The following is a 20353-nucleotide window of genomic DNA, read 5'->3' as shown; positions in this document are numbered from 1 at the left end:
AGCTCTAAGTTTAATAGGCCTCTCGGGCCGTACATTCCCCGGTCCCACTATGGGAGGCCTATTTAAACTTGATTGACTAAAACTCAGTTGCCGGGTTAGGGAATGCTGAGGCAAGAGACCGAGTCAGAGGGGGTATGACTGAGGGTATAAAAATCTGTAAGTGTGTGTGCTGCTAGAAGAGGAAAAGGAAGGAAAAGAAGTAGAAGCAGGAGGAAAGAAGGAGAAGAAGAAAACCCCTGTGCTGACACCATCCCCTGTCGTTCTTGGGACGCTGGAAGAACAGATCATCTCTCTCTTCAAGGATTGTGCTACGGACTGTGCCTGTCAGCTTTGCAGCCTGAGTACCGTGGACTAGGTGAGATCCCAGCGTTCTCTGTCTTCTTTCTAGGCATAAACTTCTGAACCTGAACTGTATCAGTTAAGCTTGAGCTAAGTTTCCCCAAATACTTAGTGAAACCAGGGTAGTATTGTCATTGTTGGTGTTTGTTTTTCTTTTGCATGTCTATTACTACTAGTACTATTATATATTTCATATGCTTAGCAATAAATAACTTTTATAGTCAAACTGGTAGTAATTGGGTATATTTTTCCTTCTCTGCTTCTCTTTCCTCCCGTGCTCTGCAGCAACGCTTCTTTTACCTATGCTAAAGATCCCTGTGAAGCCCAAATTATTGTGGGGTCTGCTCATCAAGAGGCCAAAGATTGGGACGTGCTGAGTTTGAAACACATAAGGGGATCAGCTTGTACAGGCTGATTGACCCAGTTTGACTCAGACGTGCCCTTATGAACTGAATGCTGGCCCATGAGGGTGTCAGCTGGACACCTAGCAGGATTCAGAGGGATTCTGTTTACCTGTGTGCTTGTGTCTGACTGCATTTTATTGTTGCTCTGATGAACTGATTCTTGGCATATGAGGGTGTCAGCCTGTCCATGCTGATCAGCCCGGCCAGGTCAGGCGTGTCACATTAATTTGTGTGTGTTTGTGTGTATGACTGATTTGGTGACTGGAGGAACCCAGTCCCATTGAGATGGAGTCCTGCAAGATAGCTCCATTGGGGGGTGAGGGCTTGCAGAAGGGAGAAATACAGCTCCGTATAGTAACACAAGCAGCACACTGACAGAATCACCAAGACCCTAGAAACTATCCCTAATAAATGAGCACACCCCAAAGTAATGGGCAAATTTGGTAATATATAGTGGCATTCATTTTAATTGTGAAAAAATGTGGAATTGGTTTTTTTTTTTTTTTTTTTAAATCAAAGGATTTGGGATTTTTAAACACATAAAACCAGGTTCCCTCCTCATCACATCAGGCATTATACAAATAATGCCTGTAGATTTAGCACATTTATCTTAAACCATAGTTCAAGGGGCACAGAAATAACCCAGCAATTAAACCAAGTTTTGACAGCAAAACTAAATGTAAATGTTATTTCTTTTGTTTAATTACTATTCGATTACTAGCTATACTAAGACCACTAAATACTAAATTACGTATCATGGAATACAGATACAGTTTGCAAGAATATCTTTCTTGTCCAAAAGAATTTAGAAATTAGAAAAGTAAGAGATCTGCAGTACAGGCAAGATTTTTAGAAAAAAATGCAGACAATTTCTCACTACTTTTGGTTCCCAACAGATCAATTCAAGGGACACCAGGCATACACTTTGTTACACTAATAACTGAAAGACAGCTGAAGCTACTAGATATTACTAAACATTCCAGTTTAAATTAGTTTTAAAGAACAGACAGTTCGAACAACACCACCACAAATCACAATACTTACTGTGATGTTTTCTAAGTCAAGATGTTTGTTGTGAACAGTTTCACAAAGCCTCCGAATTTTTTCCTTAATTTTGTTCATATCTTTTTCATTCAGCAGCTTGGCAGAAGAAGCATCTTGCTCTAACTCTAAAAGTCGAATCATCAGATCTAAACTAGCCCGATCTAAATCCATGTTCAAACGATCTCTGCTCAGAATGTACATTAGAGCTGCTGTACAAAGAGATAAATTCTGGAAAAAAAAACCAAAAATGCAAATGTTAGCAAACACTTGTGCTAGGCAAACCACATATACTGAAAACAAGAACAATTTTTAAACAGACACAAGCTAATCATTCAGGGGAGATGCACCATTGCATCCAAGCATATAGATCTAAGAGCTAGATCAATGTAACCTATTTTAGATAAAATTATTGGTATTTTTAACATGGTCTTTCTGGCAAAACTATTAATACCCTAATCACTTACCATTGCAGACAAAATATAGATCATTTAATTCATTTTATAAAACACAGCTAGAGCAGTAGAGCCTTCAAACATTACACTAAGGAAGCCATGAGCACAGAACTGCAAGCAAGGGGGCATAGCTGATGAGGGTGGAGATCCCAATCCCAATCAATCTCTGCCAGCACTGGAGGCTTGCAGGGAGGCCTGTCCCCCCTGCTACCTGGGATAAAACAGAGGGGCTGCATGCATCCCAGGAATTTTAAAGGGCTACTGGTGCTGGAACACCACCCTATTAAAGCAATGGCACTTTTGAAAGGGCTCCCTGGAGCCCAAGACCAGCTAGAATTTCATATACAACATGAGTCTGTTGGTAAGCTCCCCCAGATATGGAGAAGTCCTCTGTCACCCCTTGGTTGGAGAGTATGCCTTTACTGCATTCCAGGCAGGGGACTCTGAACATGTGGCTGTCCATTCCTACATCCAAAAAATGTTAGCACTACAAAAATAATGGAGGCAGCCATCTATCTAGTAAAGCTTCAGCTTCCAGTAATGAGCCTCACGGAGCTTGGGGCTCTGCTGAAAAAACAAACAAACAACCAACTTCCAGAAAACATCAAAAAAAGATGCTGACATCTGGAGAAGAGAAAACACAGCATTAGGAAGCCTATGATGCAGGGGGGAAAAAGGCAGGGGGACCTACACAAGGTTAATGGTGGAAGATGCTCAAGTTAGGGGCTCCTCTGCTAGGACACAGACCTTAGAAAGGTCATCAAGGAGGCTGCCTTCACACCACCACACAGAGGTAATTTTTTTGCTTGCATGCTGAAGTTAGAATTAAGACAGTTAGCCCCAAACTTCATAAACCTTCTTGCTATTCCTTACTGTTTCTGCCTATTCATTACACTATCATATTTCTTCTCATTCAAGAGCATCAATCAGTCCGTTCTTCTATTTACTCACCCCCTCAGATGGCCTTCCATTCAAATCCCTAGTCCCCTGTGTGCTGGAATGGAGGTGTGGGTGAAAAGAGCAAGTAGGGTCAATGAAAGGAGCTGGAAGTTTCTGTGACCACATACCCACAATACACTGTTTGAGGAGAGTCCAAGAAGATTTCTGTGTGGTAGGCTAACCAGGGAGACCATACAGAAAGCAATGAAGGTGAAATATAGGCAGAGAAATAACAGGAATCTCCAAGACCTTAAGATATAGCAGGATCACTTAAGAGGGACCCAGCTTCAGTTATCAAGGGATAGCTATTTTATACTTGCAGATTATAGTTTGCTTCTTTCTGTGGCCCTTTTAAGGAGCCTGGTCAAGTCTTGTATACATCTTTAATTTTATCTTAATAGGGATTTGATCCATAATGAAGGCTTATTTTAAAAGTTTACCATACTACTAGAAAACTATTTTATTCTCAAGTATGCACACAAAACGACAGGTTTTCGTTCAGGAGTTTTGAACATGATCTCGTTCCAAGGAAGGTGCATCAGAGTCACCAGAGAGTCTTTTTGCCATTTAGCCTCCATGCCAAAGAAGTTATAGATTGTATATAGATTAGAGATTTAGACTGTATATAGGATTGTAAAACTGACTTTTTTTCTTTTTATTACTATACAGACTTTAAGACAAAGACAGGAAACCCTCGTTATCTGCGGGTTCAGCATTCGCGGTTTTAAATGTTTGCAAACGCCAAATCTGCATTTTAAAAACACTTTATACACTTCCAGGAGCTCCTCGGAAGCTCTGCATGTGCTGCTGCCCAGCTCCCGCCGCCAGAGCCGTGCCCCACCCCCAGCTGCTGGGGGCACTGAGTTCATGAACGCAATACCTTATTTGTGGATTTCGCCATTCACGGAGGATACAAGAATGCATCCTCCACAAATGGCGAGGGTTGCATGTACTGGGGAGAGGAGGAAGATAAAAATAAAAAAGATGAGGATCTTAGAGATTTGATTGCCATACTGAGTTTGACACCTCCATAAGAGGATTCAGGACAAAAGTCTTCAGGTCTTGTTATAGGCAAGTTACTCCCACTTAGAAGATCTGTCTCCTCTTGCTAGTTCTATTTATATTCCAACTTGTGGGAACAGATGGTTATTTTCTAAGGTTCAGCACTACATTTTAATTTATTTAAAAATTATCCACGCATAGAAGACATTACAAAAACACATTTTTGTGGTTAACTACTGACAGTTTTAATGAAAACAATAGCTCTGGTTTTAAAAATTAATAATCTAATATGATAAAGCATTTGCAGCATAGCTTAAAGAGACACAGTTAATTAAAAAAGATTAAGTTGCATTAAGTATACATATTCTAAAAAATGAAATGGAACAAGCATTTTTCAAATATGAAAACTGGTATTTGGGCAGAATTAATTGAAAACAAGTAATATGGCTGTGTCTGCTAGTTAAAAGAAAATTTATTCATTACAATTACTGTTTCATAAGGTAAGAAAATAAGATCTGTTATATTAGCTCACTATTAAAAGCTACTGTAGTGAAAGTAACATTATAAATTTTATTTTATTCACATTGCCATTTGTGGCAAAGTCTTTTCTACCCTTTTAAAACTATTTCACTAATAATATTTACAAGAAAGTTCGTATATCATTTTTTTCTTTTCTCAAAAAGCTTACCTAAATTCAAGCAAGGGTATTATTATCATCTATCTCAAATGGGTACATAACTCATTTCAGAATAATTATTACTCATTTCAGAATAATTACTGCTCATTTCAGAATAATTATTGCTTCTCATTTCTTTTGCTACCCTTGGTTATGCGTTGTTATTTGCATCTCTGCGTGTATGCAAGAGATAGGTGCTCTCAAATTTTCCTGTCACGTGTCTATGAAGATAAACTTATTTCAAGAAAAATGCTATACCAGTGTACTAAACATCATAAAAAAACTAAAACACACTTTTATAATTATATGATCTCTATTTATGTACATTAGTCCAAACAGAACTTTGAACTAACCAATACTGCAGACATATGAAATCTGAATACCTGATGATGCTGGGAGTCATCCAGTGTTTTGAAGACCATGGCAACCATGCCATGTGCTCTCAAATGCATGCGGAAACTGGGCATGGCGCACTTTGTCGCCAAGCTGATTACACTAGAAAAACAAACAATGTCGTTAGTGTGTTTGAAAGCAGCGACACTTACGGAATGTGTGAATAAAACATATTTAAGACTCTGATCTAAATATGACTCATATATGCAGTCCAAGTCATGTCTTGTATGACCGACTGATGGACAGGAAGCCTGACCAATGAGCAGCTTACAAAAAGAGAGCCTGAAGTTGTGTGAAGAGGCTGAACTGAGGCAAGAGGAGCATCTGGAAAGTCTGTAATACTATGGCAAAATTTTTAAACTAGAGGAGAAACTACACTGGTAATCTAGTTTCCACTCTTACTTCAGGTTCCCACTGTAACTATCAACATTTAATCCATAGAGTGGTCATGACCGTTTTAGCTTAACTTTAAAGCAGGCAACCAAGTATGGCTCTTCATAGTTCTGATTATTTAAAGTTTTCAGTTGCTTTTGGCATATACCTTTAAAATTTGTAATGCTTACTACTATACTTGGCTCTGCTTTAAGGAGTCTGCTTTCCCATCTTACATTTTAAAGTTAGAACTGTGTCAGCAAACAAACTGATTTTATTCTGAGCGTAAATTGGATTCAGCTTCTCAAATAAATTCAAAGAAACAGAAAACCAAATAAAAGTATTTTAAGATCTTGCCAAGAAAAAAATCATTGTATTTAATGTGAATAACAAAGTGTTATTATATTGATTTATATATTCATGTGCATAAATTAACTTGCAGAAATATGTCATCTTATATTGTTAGAACAACCAGTACTGTGATTTCTCGAGGTCTCGGGAAGAGAAACAATTGCTGTTTTAAAATTTGCCTTTTAAAATTTTATAGCTATTTAGATCCATATCAAGATGCCAAATAAAATCTCCCAACTTGCTAACTAGCAATTCAAGTTTTTCTAACTATAGTATTTACAGTTTTTACAAGTACAGGAAAGAAAAGGGATTTTTTATGGCTGCAGAACCACTCCCTTGCTAATTCTGAGGGTCCACAAAAGAAATAAACAATTAGTAACTGGTATTTAAAAAAAATGAGTCTTTAAATCTTTGAGAGGCAAGAATTAATTTAATTTTTTGTTGTCTAAAGCAGGGGTTTACAACTTTTTTCAGTAAGTGTACCCCCAGCGGCTGGATGTGGAGCATGTGGGGGGAGGTGGGGTGGCACATGGCCGGATGTGGAACAGCAGCAAAGCAGGGTGGTGGGTGGCGGCAGTGACCGCCACATGCTAACTTCCCTCTCCTCCCTCCGTGTCTGGCTGGCCGGCGCCTATGCAACCCACAGAGGGGTGCCACTGTCCTCCTCCCTCCCAGCCCTGCTCCTGAGAGGTGGCAAGCCAGGGTGGTGGGTGGCGGCGCTCTGTCCCTGCCTGCCCATGCATACCCCTAGGGCCGGGGGTATGTGTAGCCCCAGTTGACAACTGCTGGTCTAAAGAATACTTGCGTTTGCAAATCTAGCAAAATTTAGTGAAACACCAACTGAAGTCATGTCTTACAATTTCTAGAACCCTAGTAAGACTTGCTAGTTAATACCAGCACTACATAAATTGCATTGGTCAGTGCTAATCATGTTTCTTAAGATGAAACACAATTGGTGTCAGAGTGAATGACACCTCATTACAAAGATATTAATATTATTATCACAAACTGCAACTGTTTGGGATATTCTCTCTCTTCAGTCATACCCAAACTCAGGAAGGATGCTATGATGAAAGAAGTCTAATAGAAAATTTTGGGGCATAATATCAGGATGCAAAATCCTATACCATCTTTCATAGCAGCTACCTGCATCTATAACATATTGTATATAGTCTTGTCTTCAATGGTTTCAGACTTTTTGCATCAGACAACATAGCTTTCAGTTAAGCGCTTGTATGTTTATTTAACACACACTATCCTGGATAAATAAAAGGGTGTAAAACAAACTATTTTATGTCAAACATCTTACCTAAGGCAACGTGTGTTTAGGGGCTGATTGCTCTTCAGTCCACTTAGCAAATATTCAATATCATCTGTGAACTCTTGATTTTCGCCAAATTCCACTACATCATTGAAGTGCTTTACATGCTGAACAACAGTGTATAACTGGAAAAGACAAGGACATTTTTAACTGGGTAAGTTGTTCTTAGGATTAATTAAGATGTTAACAAAAGGTAAACATTTGTTCAGGTTTCTTCTTTTTAAAAAGAACATTTAAGAGTCAATACACTGAATGTATCAGACAAACCATTCATTTTAATATGGAAAGCTAAAGTGCATTTTGATATTTTCCTTCAATTTTTATAATGATCAATTCTTTATCTTAAAAAGTTATTGAAAATACTTACTTCTTTGTCTTCTTTCCTACATTTCAATGCAGTTACTATCTCTTGATAGGGCTGAGTAGGTATTGTCACAGTTTTTATCACTTTGGGAGGTGGTGCAGGAGCCTTAAAAACTCCATCATCTTTATGAATTGCCTCCTTTGAAGATAGCCTTACCTATTAATAAGAAAGTGCTAAAATGGGCAGATGTTTTCAGTATGCAAACATATACTAAAATACAGAAGGAAACAGAACAGGGCGTGCATTTGTCAAACTCACATTTTGGGTGTGCTTAGCCCTTGCCTCAACACCCACAAGATATATCTACATTAACTGGTGAATGCACTTATTTCTTAAAGTTTTGTAACATGCCAGTGTTTGTAACGTCTTCAAATTAAAAAAAAAAATGTTAGAGGGGCAGGCTCTGGGTAGGCTTTACAATTAAAAGAGCACGTAGAATCTTTTGCATCTTTTGACTAACTGAGCATCAGCGTACATATAACAAAGTTTGGTCCTGAAACGAATGTCAAGTGTTTTTGTTGCAGTCTTGCCCACTGACTGGAGCAGGCTGCTATAGGCAATTTTTGGCAGACCTTCCGATAGCTCTCATATGAGAAAGTTTGGTCTTTGTCCCAACACAGCTGCAACTGAAAATACACAGTCTACTGTTATCACCACTTGGCACTCAAGTAGTGGCTGCAGTTACAGGAAGCTACTTCTACCTTAAAATGTGTTTTGTCTGTAGTAAAAGCTATCTAGCACTTTATCCCAGCACTATGGAGTACCTGCAAGAAAGGATGGGATATAGGGCACTGCAGAAATTGCATCAGATTTATGATACAAAACTAATGGCATTTTTCCTACACTAGCTTTAGGTTTATTCACTGTACTGATGTTTTACACATACGTTTTGCAAAATTCACACGTCCCATGGGACGCCCATGTCCATTATGGGACAGGGAAGGTGAGGGAAAATTCACTATAACAAAGCTATCTCCCTATATGCAAAGTTAGAGGCTGTAGATAACGCAGTACTGGGTTCATTGCAGCTGATGGATTCTCAGCATCCTGGTTGCCTCAGAAGTTGGATGTTACAGAACTCACTTTGCCTAGTCTTGTCTTAGATACTACTTTCAATGGCATCATCAGCCTGTTTTCAGGCTGCTTCTGTCAGATCCTGTTCCTGTTCACTAACAAAGAAGTAACAAGATGGGAAACAGACCTTCTAGGGGCAAGAGACAGGCAGTTACCCCTCCAAATGTCTTGCATTAAATGCAAATACAATGTTCATCTACTCATCCATGACCTCAATTTTAAAGCAATACCATGAATTTACACTCTAAAGCATCTATTAAACCAAACTCTCCCAAGCCCAATATTTTTCATCATACTAAACACAGGGCATGAATGTGCATGAACGCCACAAGTGTCAAAGGATGGTTTCTGTTGCTGTATGTTAGTACATACAGCATTAGAACAACCACTAAAGCCTCTCAACTGGACAACTAAGGGGGTTTTAACACGTTCTGGGGATGGGGGTGCTTTAATGAGAGCAGCTATCTGCTCCAATTAAAGCGCCCACAGCATCTCATGCATCAGTGTCCCTACACTTCAAAATGCTGGCAGGGGCACTTAACTAAAGCTCGTTCAACGAATTTTAGTTAAGCCCCACCACCACCATTTTGAAGCACAGGGTTGCTGATACATGAGACAGAGGCTGCTGGAGCATGCTAATTAGCATGCTCCAGGAGACTAGATTAAAATTGAGCCTGCTCTGATGCGTTGTAATTACAGTCTGCCGGACCAGCCTCCCCGCACATGTACAGGAACTGTAATTTTTTACTTTCTATCCACATCACTGTAACTTGTTGATATCAGTTAACATTCAGACCCTAGCGGCATAGGGTCAACTGTGCCGCTGGAGTACCGTGTCCAGTTTTGGGTTCCACAATTCAAAAAGGATGTGGAGAAGCTTGAGAGAGTCCAGAGAAGAGCCACGCGCATGATCAGAGATCAGGGAAGCAGACCCTACGATGACAGGCTGAGAGCCCTGGGGCTCTTTAGCCTGAAAAAGCGCAGGCTCAGGGGTGATCTGATGGATACCTACAAGTTTATCAGGGGTGACCACCAGTATCTGGGGGAACGTTTGTTCACCAGAGCGCCCCAAGGGATGACGAGGTCGAATGGTCACAAACTACTTCAAGATCGTTTCAGGCTGGACATAAGGAAGAATTTCTTTACTGTCCGAGCCCCCAAGGTCTGGAACAGACTGCCACCGGAGGTGGTTCAAGCGCCTTCATTGAACACCTTCAAGATGAAACTGGATGCTTATCTTGCTGGGATCCTATGACTCCAGCTGACTTCCTGCCCTTTGGGCGGGGGGCTGGACTCGATGATCTTCCGAGGTCCCTTCCAGCCCTAATGTCTATGAAATCTATGAAACTATAACGTTTCCATGTGATAACATACTGGAAGATTTGATGCCTGTCATTTAGCAGTTTAAATTAGGAATTTCTAGCTAAGCCTGAAAATCTGATTCTGTTTTGATATTAGTAGGTTTCCCTTGAGAGTATATCCGTGTTAAGTTTGGAGAAATGCTCTCTAGCTAGGGAGTCAGAACACCTGGAATACAGATCTTGGGGCAAACATTTCTCATCATCACTCTATAAAGAAAATTTCTATACTGGCATTTCTTGCAATTACAAAAGTTAAGGAGGCAGATTTGTTTGGTCTAGGAATCATGTCTCAACTTTTGGGCCAAGTGTGAATCCCACAATTACTTTTATAAACTGTAAAATAAAGCTATGAATTTTGCTGTTGAGAACACATTTGAGAACACATTCTCTTATCAAACGATTCAGACTCAAAACTCCATGCAGGGAAAAATTATTTCCTGTTTACCATAAATGTTAATAACTAAACTTCCACCATATTCTTGAAGAGATAATCTGATGTACAGAACCCCAACTATGAAAGTTAGGAGGCTGAAATAATTTGTTCATTTTTTTTTTTAAATAACTGTGTCTATCCTGGAAAGACTAGACTTAAGAATGAGCAAAATGGAAGGCCTCCAAGATTTTGTATGTATAAAGGCAGCTACAAACAACAGAACTGTTTTTTGTATTACTGCTGTTTGAGTAGCTGATTTGGAGGCTGATTTTGTTGTGCTATCATGGGCTACCAGTATTACCATGGTGCTTTATAAACATTACATCAAGAAAAACAGATTTCGTACGTATTTGAATCCAACTATGTTGGGTGTTCTTAAAGCAATGGTTTGGAAAACTTCCTTGCTGCCCAACAGTGATGGAAGTAAATTATCATAAATTCTTATAAATGTAAACATTTGATGGGGGCCATTCTGAAACAGGGATCTGGGCATAACTAAGACAGGTTTAAAACTGAAATTTGCTGGTCTCAAGAGTAGAACAGTAGAAAAAAAGGATAAAAATAAAATACCTAAGATAATGGAAGCTACAAGGTTGCAAATAACATCAAATTCTGTTAACTTAATTAGTTAACTTTCAGTTGCGCATCAGCACAAACCACTGGTTTCTGTTTTTATTAACTGCTGACCAGGTCACTGAAAACTGCCAAGTCTGGGAAGCCATTTCGCTTAATGGAAATTGCTAGATAATCCCCACTGAACAGACTGTGGCAGAATACTTTTTATTTTAAATTTTCTTGCATCTCAAAATGATTAATCCCACTACCAGAGTAGGAAATGTATTGCTTCTTTAAAATTGTTCCTTCATATGCTACGTTTAAAAGTTTGCAGAGGTAAATTTACAATATTAGTAAAAGGAGAAATTGTGAACTAAATTCTTCCAACTCTTGTGGGCTTTTCCTTTAGAATTTATTGAAGAGTTTTCACTGACCAAATTTCTGTAGGCTCTAACATTCAGCTAGACTTCATTCCGAGTTGCTGTAGCATTTGTGAATGTTTCATATAAATGAGCACTAACCTGCTCAGGAGTTTAAAATTATGGGCAAATGACCAGGGTGAATTACAAAAGCTAAAAGAAAAAAAAATAGTTTACTTACTGGTATGCTTGGAGTTTTCAATACTGGTGGTGCTGGGAGAGCCTCTGACTCTGGCTGGTTCCAGTGTCTAGCATTATACACAGCTTTTGTTGGTGACTAGAGGGATGAAAAAAGATTTTTTTCTTATCTTAGCTGAAAAGTAGCACTTGCCAGTGTATGTTTTACAAGCAAAAAGGAATTTAATTTCATAACATTTTATACTTAAGTTTTTTTTAAACAGATCAGTTAATTTCTCTACTTTTCATATTCCCATAGTAACATCACAAACAATCCATTAAGTTCTGTTTCAATTCATGGTTTAAACTTGATGCAGCCCCTGAACAATCTAGTTGGAAGAACAGCAGCAAGTGCTTGAAGTAAGGTTTTATGTATAGGATGTAGGATGCATATTGACACTGGACTGGGTACATACTATAAACGTACGTGCAACAAGTTTTCAAATGTTTATGTCTATGGATTTGGTACTTGTGTAAATGAACTATAAGTACTACTTATTAAGCACACAGCACCTCCAGTGCTATGGCATTAGCATAGCAGCCTTCATGCTAACTAGCTCTCCTCATGTTCAAGGTTTTTAGTAGTTTCAGGACAACTGTTATTACAAGCCTTTAAAATGAAGGGAGTTAGTCAGTTTTGGGGCTGCAAATACCACAGCACTGATAGTCCTATGAACTTGTTTAGATTAAGTTTGGATAAGTGCATGCTCCGGTAAGTGCAGAGCCTTTTTTTTCCATCCCAGGACTATGCACATATTATCCGATATTTTTCTAGTGAGAAAATTGGACATATCTCTACCCTCTCTTTTCACCATACTGCTTATTGTAGATATTCCCACAAAAAAAAGCTGCTTGAAACTGGATCCATGCCTCAATGGAAATGGTGAAGAATATCATATTCTAGGATTTTTTGTGGAGGGCAGGTTCTATGGGGTAGTATGCAGAAGCAGAACTAATACCAGGGATTTCAAAAAATGTATAAGGCTGTCACTTTCAAAGATCATCTGCAAATGGCATGAACTATGGGTCATACGCTTAATCTCTAACCTCCAAAAGCTTCAAAGCAGAAATTGCAAGAGCTGGCACTCGACATATCCTGATGCAGCACACCCTGCCATTCATAGATGCAAAAACAGTAGAAAAATAGGAGCCAGTGACATGAATCATGCTGAAAGGGCTGGCAAAACAAGAAAAGTAGTTGCTATTTGCAGACAAAAATATTGTCCAAGATACAAGGGACAATTTATCACCATGGTACGTACACAGTAGAGAAAAATCAAAATGAAATAGATAACATAATAGACCTTAAGACATAGGCCAACCATTAATAAAAAATGCAAAGAAACTAGACATTTTAACTCATGTTAATTTATTTAACACATACAAAAATACACACAAGATTTAAACAGCTGTATCTGTCATTAAAAAAACCCATCTACATCATGCAACTACTAGAGATAAAGAAGTCATCACAAATATATAAAGCAATATTCAAATAATTCTTGCTGGTCACTCTCAACTATTTTTTGTGGGGAGACAAACCAATTTTCAATCAATATAAAGAAAAGAAAATATCACTTGGAAGTTTGAAAATGAAACCTTCGTGCCATACATAGGTTAAAATGTCCTGCCAGAGTATATGGTGTGAGTTTTTCACTCTAAAGTTCTTTTCAGCTAACAGTAACCTATCCTTTGGTTGGTGGTGAGGTTGCTGTCGCAAAAAGTAAAAAAAAATTGGGATTATAATACCAGTATCTGAATCCAGTGGTGAAATGATGTTTAAGAGTCAACATTCTGGGTGCTAAACAGTACCAATTCCAAGCTGCCGTCTCATTTAAAATGTACTACAAAGACTAGCTCAAGGTGTTCAAAAGTTTTAGTTTAATAATCTTCATGTAGGAGTTTTGCACTTAGAACTAACAGCTTTAAGAAAAAATGTTTCTACTCAAAAGATAAAATGATTTTCAAGCTTCAACTTAAGGCTATGTGAAGCTCCAAATCATGATATCAGAAAGCTGTGTACACACGTCTTGGCTGAGGTCTGGCATCGTGACAAGGGTCCGTCATTCTCTATTACTGTGAGAACCCACACCAGTGATTTTCAAACAGGGATCCACAGCATTGTGCTGTGCTTTGAGATCCTCTCCAGGGTGCCATGCAATGTTAGCATTGATGTGCAAACATAATTCACAAGATTAACCCAGAGATTTCAAATAGGAATCCATGGTGTTAAAAACATTCTGACCTGCTGTGGCTTTTCTGAGTTCTTTGCAACAGAAAAAAAATCGCTGTATTATGTTTCCACAGTAAAAAAAAAAACAACTGAAAGCTAAGAGCTGGCATTTTCCAAGAGGATGCCCCAAGTCTCATGAGGGATGCCTCAAGTTTAAAGGTTGAAAACCACTGACCTAGGCCAATCCTCAGATTTTCTCATGCAAAAACCAGCTTTGAGTCAGTACTCTTAAAACAACCAAAATTATTAAAGCTCCTTGCATTACTCTATCAATTCTTTTGACTAATGTATAAAGTTCACCATAATATACATTCTATTTCTGCTATGGGTGAAGAGGGACAGAGTTTTATAAGCATGCACACACAGAAAATAAAAATGGGAGCGCACTTTTTTTCCATGACTGCTGCCTCTACGAAACATACTGAAGGTAAATATTAATTGAGTAAATATTTTAGTGCAATAAATACCAATGATACTCATGAAGATGACCTAATAGTGATAGCATTTCAGGTACACATCTCATTACAGTCAATGAAACAAACAGAAAAACCATCATGATTCCCAATCATTTGAGCCATTTAACAATGCTTCAAGAGCCACACACCATGCCACCGGAATCTCAGAACTACTGTAACTAGTCAATTATCAAAATCATTAGGTGACACTATTTGTCTTTTACCCAAAATAATTATCAGAATGGACTGATGCCAGGCCTCCAGTTGCAGCTTGTCTCAAAAAGCACAGGACCTCTGAAGAAATGAAGAAGGAAGAGGGGCAAGAAAGAAGAAATACTGTTTTTTATTGCATAAGACACTTTTTCCAAAAAACTGAGTACATAATATATCAGGGGCTTAACCTTTTTGGATCAGTGTACCCCCGGCCGCCAGACATGAAGGTGGTGGTGGAGGGAGGGGGAAACACGCAGCTGAATGAGGATCGACAGCAGCCGCCGCGTACAAGCTTTCCCCGCATCCGACCAAGCAGGTGGCGCCTACGCTGCAGCTCTATCCCTGCCCACCCGAGCATACCCCAGTTGACAACCCCAGATCAGGCACTGCTTCCTAGCTGCTGCTTCTCAGTTACTAAATACAAGGAAAGATTTATTTTTTTTCCATTCATTCTGCCTTTCAAAAACAAGGTGCCCACCTCATTCTGGGGCATGTTCTATGTGAGAAAATAAAGCAACTGTTTCTGGAGACAATATATTGGAAGTCAGTGCAGAGATAGTGATTCTCCTACACAACCTCTAGTGGAGTCATCACACTATATAAAATACTCTCTCTTTTTGATGGCTGTTTACTCCAAATTCCTCAGTGCTCCTCTCTTGCCAGCCCAAACTGCTCAAGTTGCATGTTCCTCTCTGCATCCCACCTGTTAATTCATTCCCTCTTGCTTTCCTTCCCGTTTACTCTCAGGAAGCTCTACCCATATTAGAACTCTTTTGAAGAGCTGGCAAATACTGCTTCTTAGAAACTTCAAAAAGGAGAGGGACCATTATAGTAAGGAGGATAAAACTGAGATTTCCCAGGGAAAGTCGTGAATAAGTTGTAGACAAGATATCATGTTAAATACAGGACATGTTCTTCAACATGAACATTTTAAAAGCTCCTGGAAAAATCTGTAAGTATTTTGAAGCTACTTGGGATAGGACTCCTGATCTACCCAAGACTGCAGACACATAGCGGGGAAGCATTTTTTTGGCAGATTCTCTTAGGATGAAGCAGATTCAGCACGTTCAGAAGCCACAGACAAAGCAATGAGCAAGCCAACAGTGAAGACTGTTACTCAGGAAGAGGTCAATACTGTTCCCTGTTGCTTTGTGCATCACCTATACACTGTCTTTTCTGCATAACCAAGGAAGAGGGCATGCGCTCTAGACAGTACTGAGAATGGTTAAATATCACAGAGTAGAAAACCTAAATAGGCTCCTCAGACTATTCTTAACTGTAAACTTAGAAAATGTCTGCTTTGACATGGGTTGTGAACTTCATTCCTTAAGTTCTGTCCTCACAGAAGAGTGAGGAATTGGAATAAAATATGGATTGTTCTTCTATAAGGAATACGCTCAGATAATAGGTATTTTCACTTGGAACAAAGTTTCATAGTTGCCAGTGAATTTAACTATGGTCTGCCTTTCTTAGATCTTTTGATCAGAGAATAAGAGAAAATGATCACGCAACCTATAAATATGTGAAAATGGCTCCCTCCTGGGTTTCTTTAGGGCATGTTTTAAATCAGGTATCCCTACAAAAACATCTTATTACCAAATGGCTTTACCTGAACCTATAATACTTTAAAAAATGAAATAGAACAAAGCTCAAGGGAAGTTCTTCTTGTTATTTAAAACTAGCTTTAGCTATGAAGAGATGCATACTGCTCTCCAAAACCTTAAACTGACATCCTTCCAGTCTCCCAAAGACAATTTTACTCTTTTCTAAATAAACGAATCATTACAAAGCGCACAAATACAAAGTCTGTGTAGGATATAAGCTAACAGATGACTGAATGGATCAGAAAGTCAAAGGTCAATAGCTAACTACAGAGAACACCTTGCCAATCTTGACAAATAGTTCCTAGACAAAAGTCCCAAACCCTTCAGTTCAGTGTTGGTCACACCATTTGTTAGGAATGCAGCCAGGACATGGAAAGGAGCATGGTGTAGAACAAGCAGCTTCCTGACACCAACTGCCAGATCTGACCACCAACGTGTCACACTTTCATTGTCAGAGACAGTTGGTAAAGGAGACAGCTGGATTAGTGCCAGTCTCTCTCAACTAGATGATAAGTATCTGACAGTTCAGAAAGCATTTTGTCTGTCAGACCCTGACTTGATTCCTCACTGGAGTCAAAACACCAGTCATCACCCAGCAATCTTCCCTGTCAGCCAAAGTATAATGCATTTTTTAAAAAAATTAGGACAAAAATAACCATTTACAACATAGTATTTTAGCTCTTTCAACTGCAGGAAAAAGAATGGTTAAACTTTTGTCCTGTTTGTAGAGCATCTGTCCTGGTGAGTGTATAATTAATGAGCTGGCATCAGGAAACAACTTCCTAAATGAAAGCCTCTCAAATGTACAGGATGTTCTTCATAAGCTTTTTAAGTCTGCACTTTCTGTATAGGTACCAATAGGTCCTGCACACAAAGAGTTAGGACTCTGATGAAGTAGCATATCTTGTTTTGCCATGTGCTCCTGCTGCTGAACAGGAAAAATATTTTTATTGTTCTATAGATCTTTGTAATTCACTGAAAAGGGTTTTGGCAAATAGAAAAACATATTTGTAACTGCCCTAATGTATGTCTTCCAAATATGGCTAAAAAGTGAAACATTTTTTGAAAAGTTTGTTGACTTTTCCAGTGGATTGACTGAATGATGGTGCTGAGCTCCAAACATGCCAGCATACATGTCATATTTAACATTAGTATAAATCTTCATATACTAAGTGTACACAGCGTTGCCTCAGAAGTTATGTACACTTAGTCATTTGTCAAATACATGTACAGAATTTGTTTTAAGATATAATCACTCCAATTTTTTAGATTAACAGATTAAGTGTTAGTAGATTTTAAACCTTTGCAGCCTTACAGAAGTACTCGAACTGTCTTTTGCATCCATAAGGATTCACTGAGGTGCCATATAAATAACTGACATTCACAAATTTCATGAAAAAAAATTTAGACATATATTATGGCAAATTTTATTTTAACAGCAACAAAATGACACACAAATAAACTCCAGCGTTTAAATAAGGGCTTAAATGGCTAAAGCCTTCCATAGAAAGTTTAGGCTTCCTTAAAAATTGCAACGTCACAAAAACCCGACATGACAATGAACAGAAAATTAAGCACTTATTTTTGCGCAATTTAATCTGACCAGCCAGGAACATAATAAAAACCTGCAGCACATTAAATAAATTTAGAGAAAGATAATCAATTCTATTGTGCATTGCTAGTACATTCTTCAATCAACAACATTCAAGAAATAAGCTAATAATTTAACTAGAGCCATAGAACTAACCTAAAACAAGTTCACACTTAAAATGCGCAAGTTTCTGTATCATTTGGAACATGGAATAAGCAAAGTTACTTGAAAAAACAGCATGAAGGACAGTTAGGTAGTTAGGCACTGAACCAGGAGTTCGAAATCCCAGGTTTAATTTCTATTGTGACTCAAGACTTAATGTGTTTTTTGGTCAGGTCACTTAAGCTACAGACTCATAATGGATAAACATGGGTATTATTACTCCTATGAGCAGTCCATCAGCATCAGTAAAACTTATTTGATCAAAGTAATGGATGTAAACCAGTCTTTGGAAGAACAGGCCCAGAGTATTTTTATCTGGGGATACTGCCTGCAAACCAAGGCCTTCTGCCTGTTCTGCCAAAAACCGGTAGTTACTGTCTAAAAAAACATGGAAAAATAGGAGCCCAATTTTGTTTTAAATCTGATCTACACTAGCAGTGAATAGTTTCTGAATTATTTACTACCACAGCCAAGAGTAATAAAAAGCAGCTTCCTTGTGGGGGAAAACACTGGTTTTAGTACTCAGCTCACCAACTGCCCTAAGAAAAAACAATACTTCTTCAGATGCTTGATTGATGAGGGCCTATTATCACATCCCCTGCACATGCAAGTGGGTGACTCCCTCCACCATTCCTCAGGCATCTAATGTATATACATGCATTGGTGTATTATGGAGACAAAGAAGTTGGATGGGCAGGATTTGCCCCTATATTAAAAGATAAATACATGTAAATAAAAAGAATTTAAGAAGCAACAAAATCTCTACTTTTCAAGCAGAAAGAGTTGTAAAACTTCACCAACTTTCAACATGTCCTTAATTCTCATCCAGAAAGAGCAAATACTTAACATTGTGACACTTCATCCCGATTGGCATGTCAGCAGGGAGATCTACCCAAAGCCAAATAGGGGTAGAAATAGGCACTCCTCAGAGAGGGGAAAGAAAGGCAACCAACTCAGTCAAATCAGTTCCTTACTGATTCTTAGAACCTAATCCTTTGAAGTTTAGCAAACAGGTTATCAGAATAAGAGATACATATGAGAGAGATCCCCTGACTACAAATGACAGGACATGCGTTTGTGGTGAGCCCGCAAAGAGGCTTAAGGAAAGCGTGACCATTTTATAATCCTCTGGGTTGGATGGTTTGGATCTATAGACCTTCTTTTTAGAAGGAAGAGTTATACGGAAATTACCTTACCAGAAAATTTGTTTCGCAGAGAAAATGCTCACTTTGCATTATCCTTAAGGTCAAGTAACTGTGTGTCAGTAGGAAGGAATACAGAGGACAAATGACAAGGTAGGAGTCTTTTTTTTTTTTTTTTAAATCAACTATTGGGCTAGCATAGTATGGTACATCCCTCTTCCTCCAATGTTAGGGACTGAAAAAGCCAGCACATTTAGTTTATAAAACTTAATGAAAGTTCAAAGAACATGACTACATGTATACCTTGCATCCCCATTTGCTGGCTATAAATCCTCAGGCCAGGAAGCTTCCAGAGCTGTGAATGAGCACAAGAACTCAATGGGAAGAAGTCTTTCAAAAAAAGAATCTTGGGGTGTATCAATTTAGTCATGTATTCTTTTTCCCTTTTCTCATTTAATATGCGGCTGTAGATTAAAAAAGAATTTTTTAGCTGAATTCTGCATTCAGCATTGACTTCTCATCTGTGACACCAGAAGCATAACAGCTGTGCAGGAGGTAAAACAGGGGTGGGCAATTATTCGGGCCTGGGGGCCACATAGGGAGTTTTGATGAGTTGTGGCTAGCTGGCTGGGTCAACCCCCAACTTCCTCCATCCTCCCACAGCAACTCTCCAAAGCTCCCTATGAAGGATGGTGCAGGCAGGAGGGGAGCGGTGTTTGGGAGCAGGACAGGCGGGTGAGACCTCACAAGGTGGGGTTGTGGACCAATGACAATGCAGGGCCAGGGCCCAGAGCAGAGCTGCATTCCACTCTCTGCACATCCCTGCCCTGTGGGGCAGGTTTGTGGGGCTGCCTGGGCTCTAGGTCCTGGGAGCCAGCCACAGATGAGGAAGGGAAGAAGGGGGCATGGGGCACATGCAGAGCTGGCCTGGGCAGCATGGTCCGCAGAACTCTGCATGGGGCTGAGCTCTTCCTGGAGGCAACCCACACTGTGCTCCAGTCCACATCCACAGCTTACCCACAGGATTGGTCCTGGTGTGCCTGCAGATGCCTGGGTGCTGTTCCGCTCCCCTCGCCTCCAGTAGTGGCTCCTCATCCTGCTCCTGCTGCACCACTCCAGGTTGGGTGGAACCTTTAGCGAGGCTGCTCCTGCCCCAGCACGTGGGGCTCTAGCTCCAGCTCCCAGCTGCTTTTCATCCACTCTACCTGACCAACACAGGGGGCCAAGAGGGTGGAAGGCAGCCAGGAGCTGGAGCCAGAGCCTCACAGGCTGCGGGC

At 39.4% G+C, this 20353-nt stretch overlaps 1 protein-coding gene across 1 annotated transcript in view; it reads right to left on the bottom strand.

Annotated features, from left to right (window-relative positions):
• The window catches only part of WAPL (WAPL cohesin release factor), a 131190-nt gene that overhangs the window by 19609 nt on the left and 91228 nt on the right, over positions 1 to 20353 (bottom strand). The window contains exons 4-8 of the mRNA XM_025204240.1: positions 11681 to 11776; positions 7661 to 7813; positions 7282 to 7418; positions 5240 to 5351; positions 1788 to 2015 (exon numbers count right to left, since the gene is read on the bottom strand). Coding sequence (XP_025060025.1) covers positions 1788 to 2015; positions 5240 to 5351; positions 7282 to 7418; positions 7661 to 7813; positions 11681 to 11776 — 726 coding nt within the window. The remainder of the gene's footprint in view (positions 1 to 1787; positions 2016 to 5239; positions 5352 to 7281; positions 7419 to 7660; positions 7814 to 11680; positions 11777 to 20353) is intronic.

The sequence above is a fragment of the Alligator sinensis genome, unplaced genomic scaffold, assembly GCF_000455745.1.
Source record: "Alligator sinensis unplaced genomic scaffold, ASM45574v1 scaffold94_1, whole genome shotgun sequence".
Classification (NCBI taxonomy): domain Eukaryota; kingdom Metazoa; phylum Chordata; order Crocodylia; family Alligatoridae; genus Alligator; species Alligator sinensis.
The sequence above is the reverse complement of the archived record's forward strand: the minus strand, read 5'-3'. Positions and strand labels throughout refer to the sequence as shown.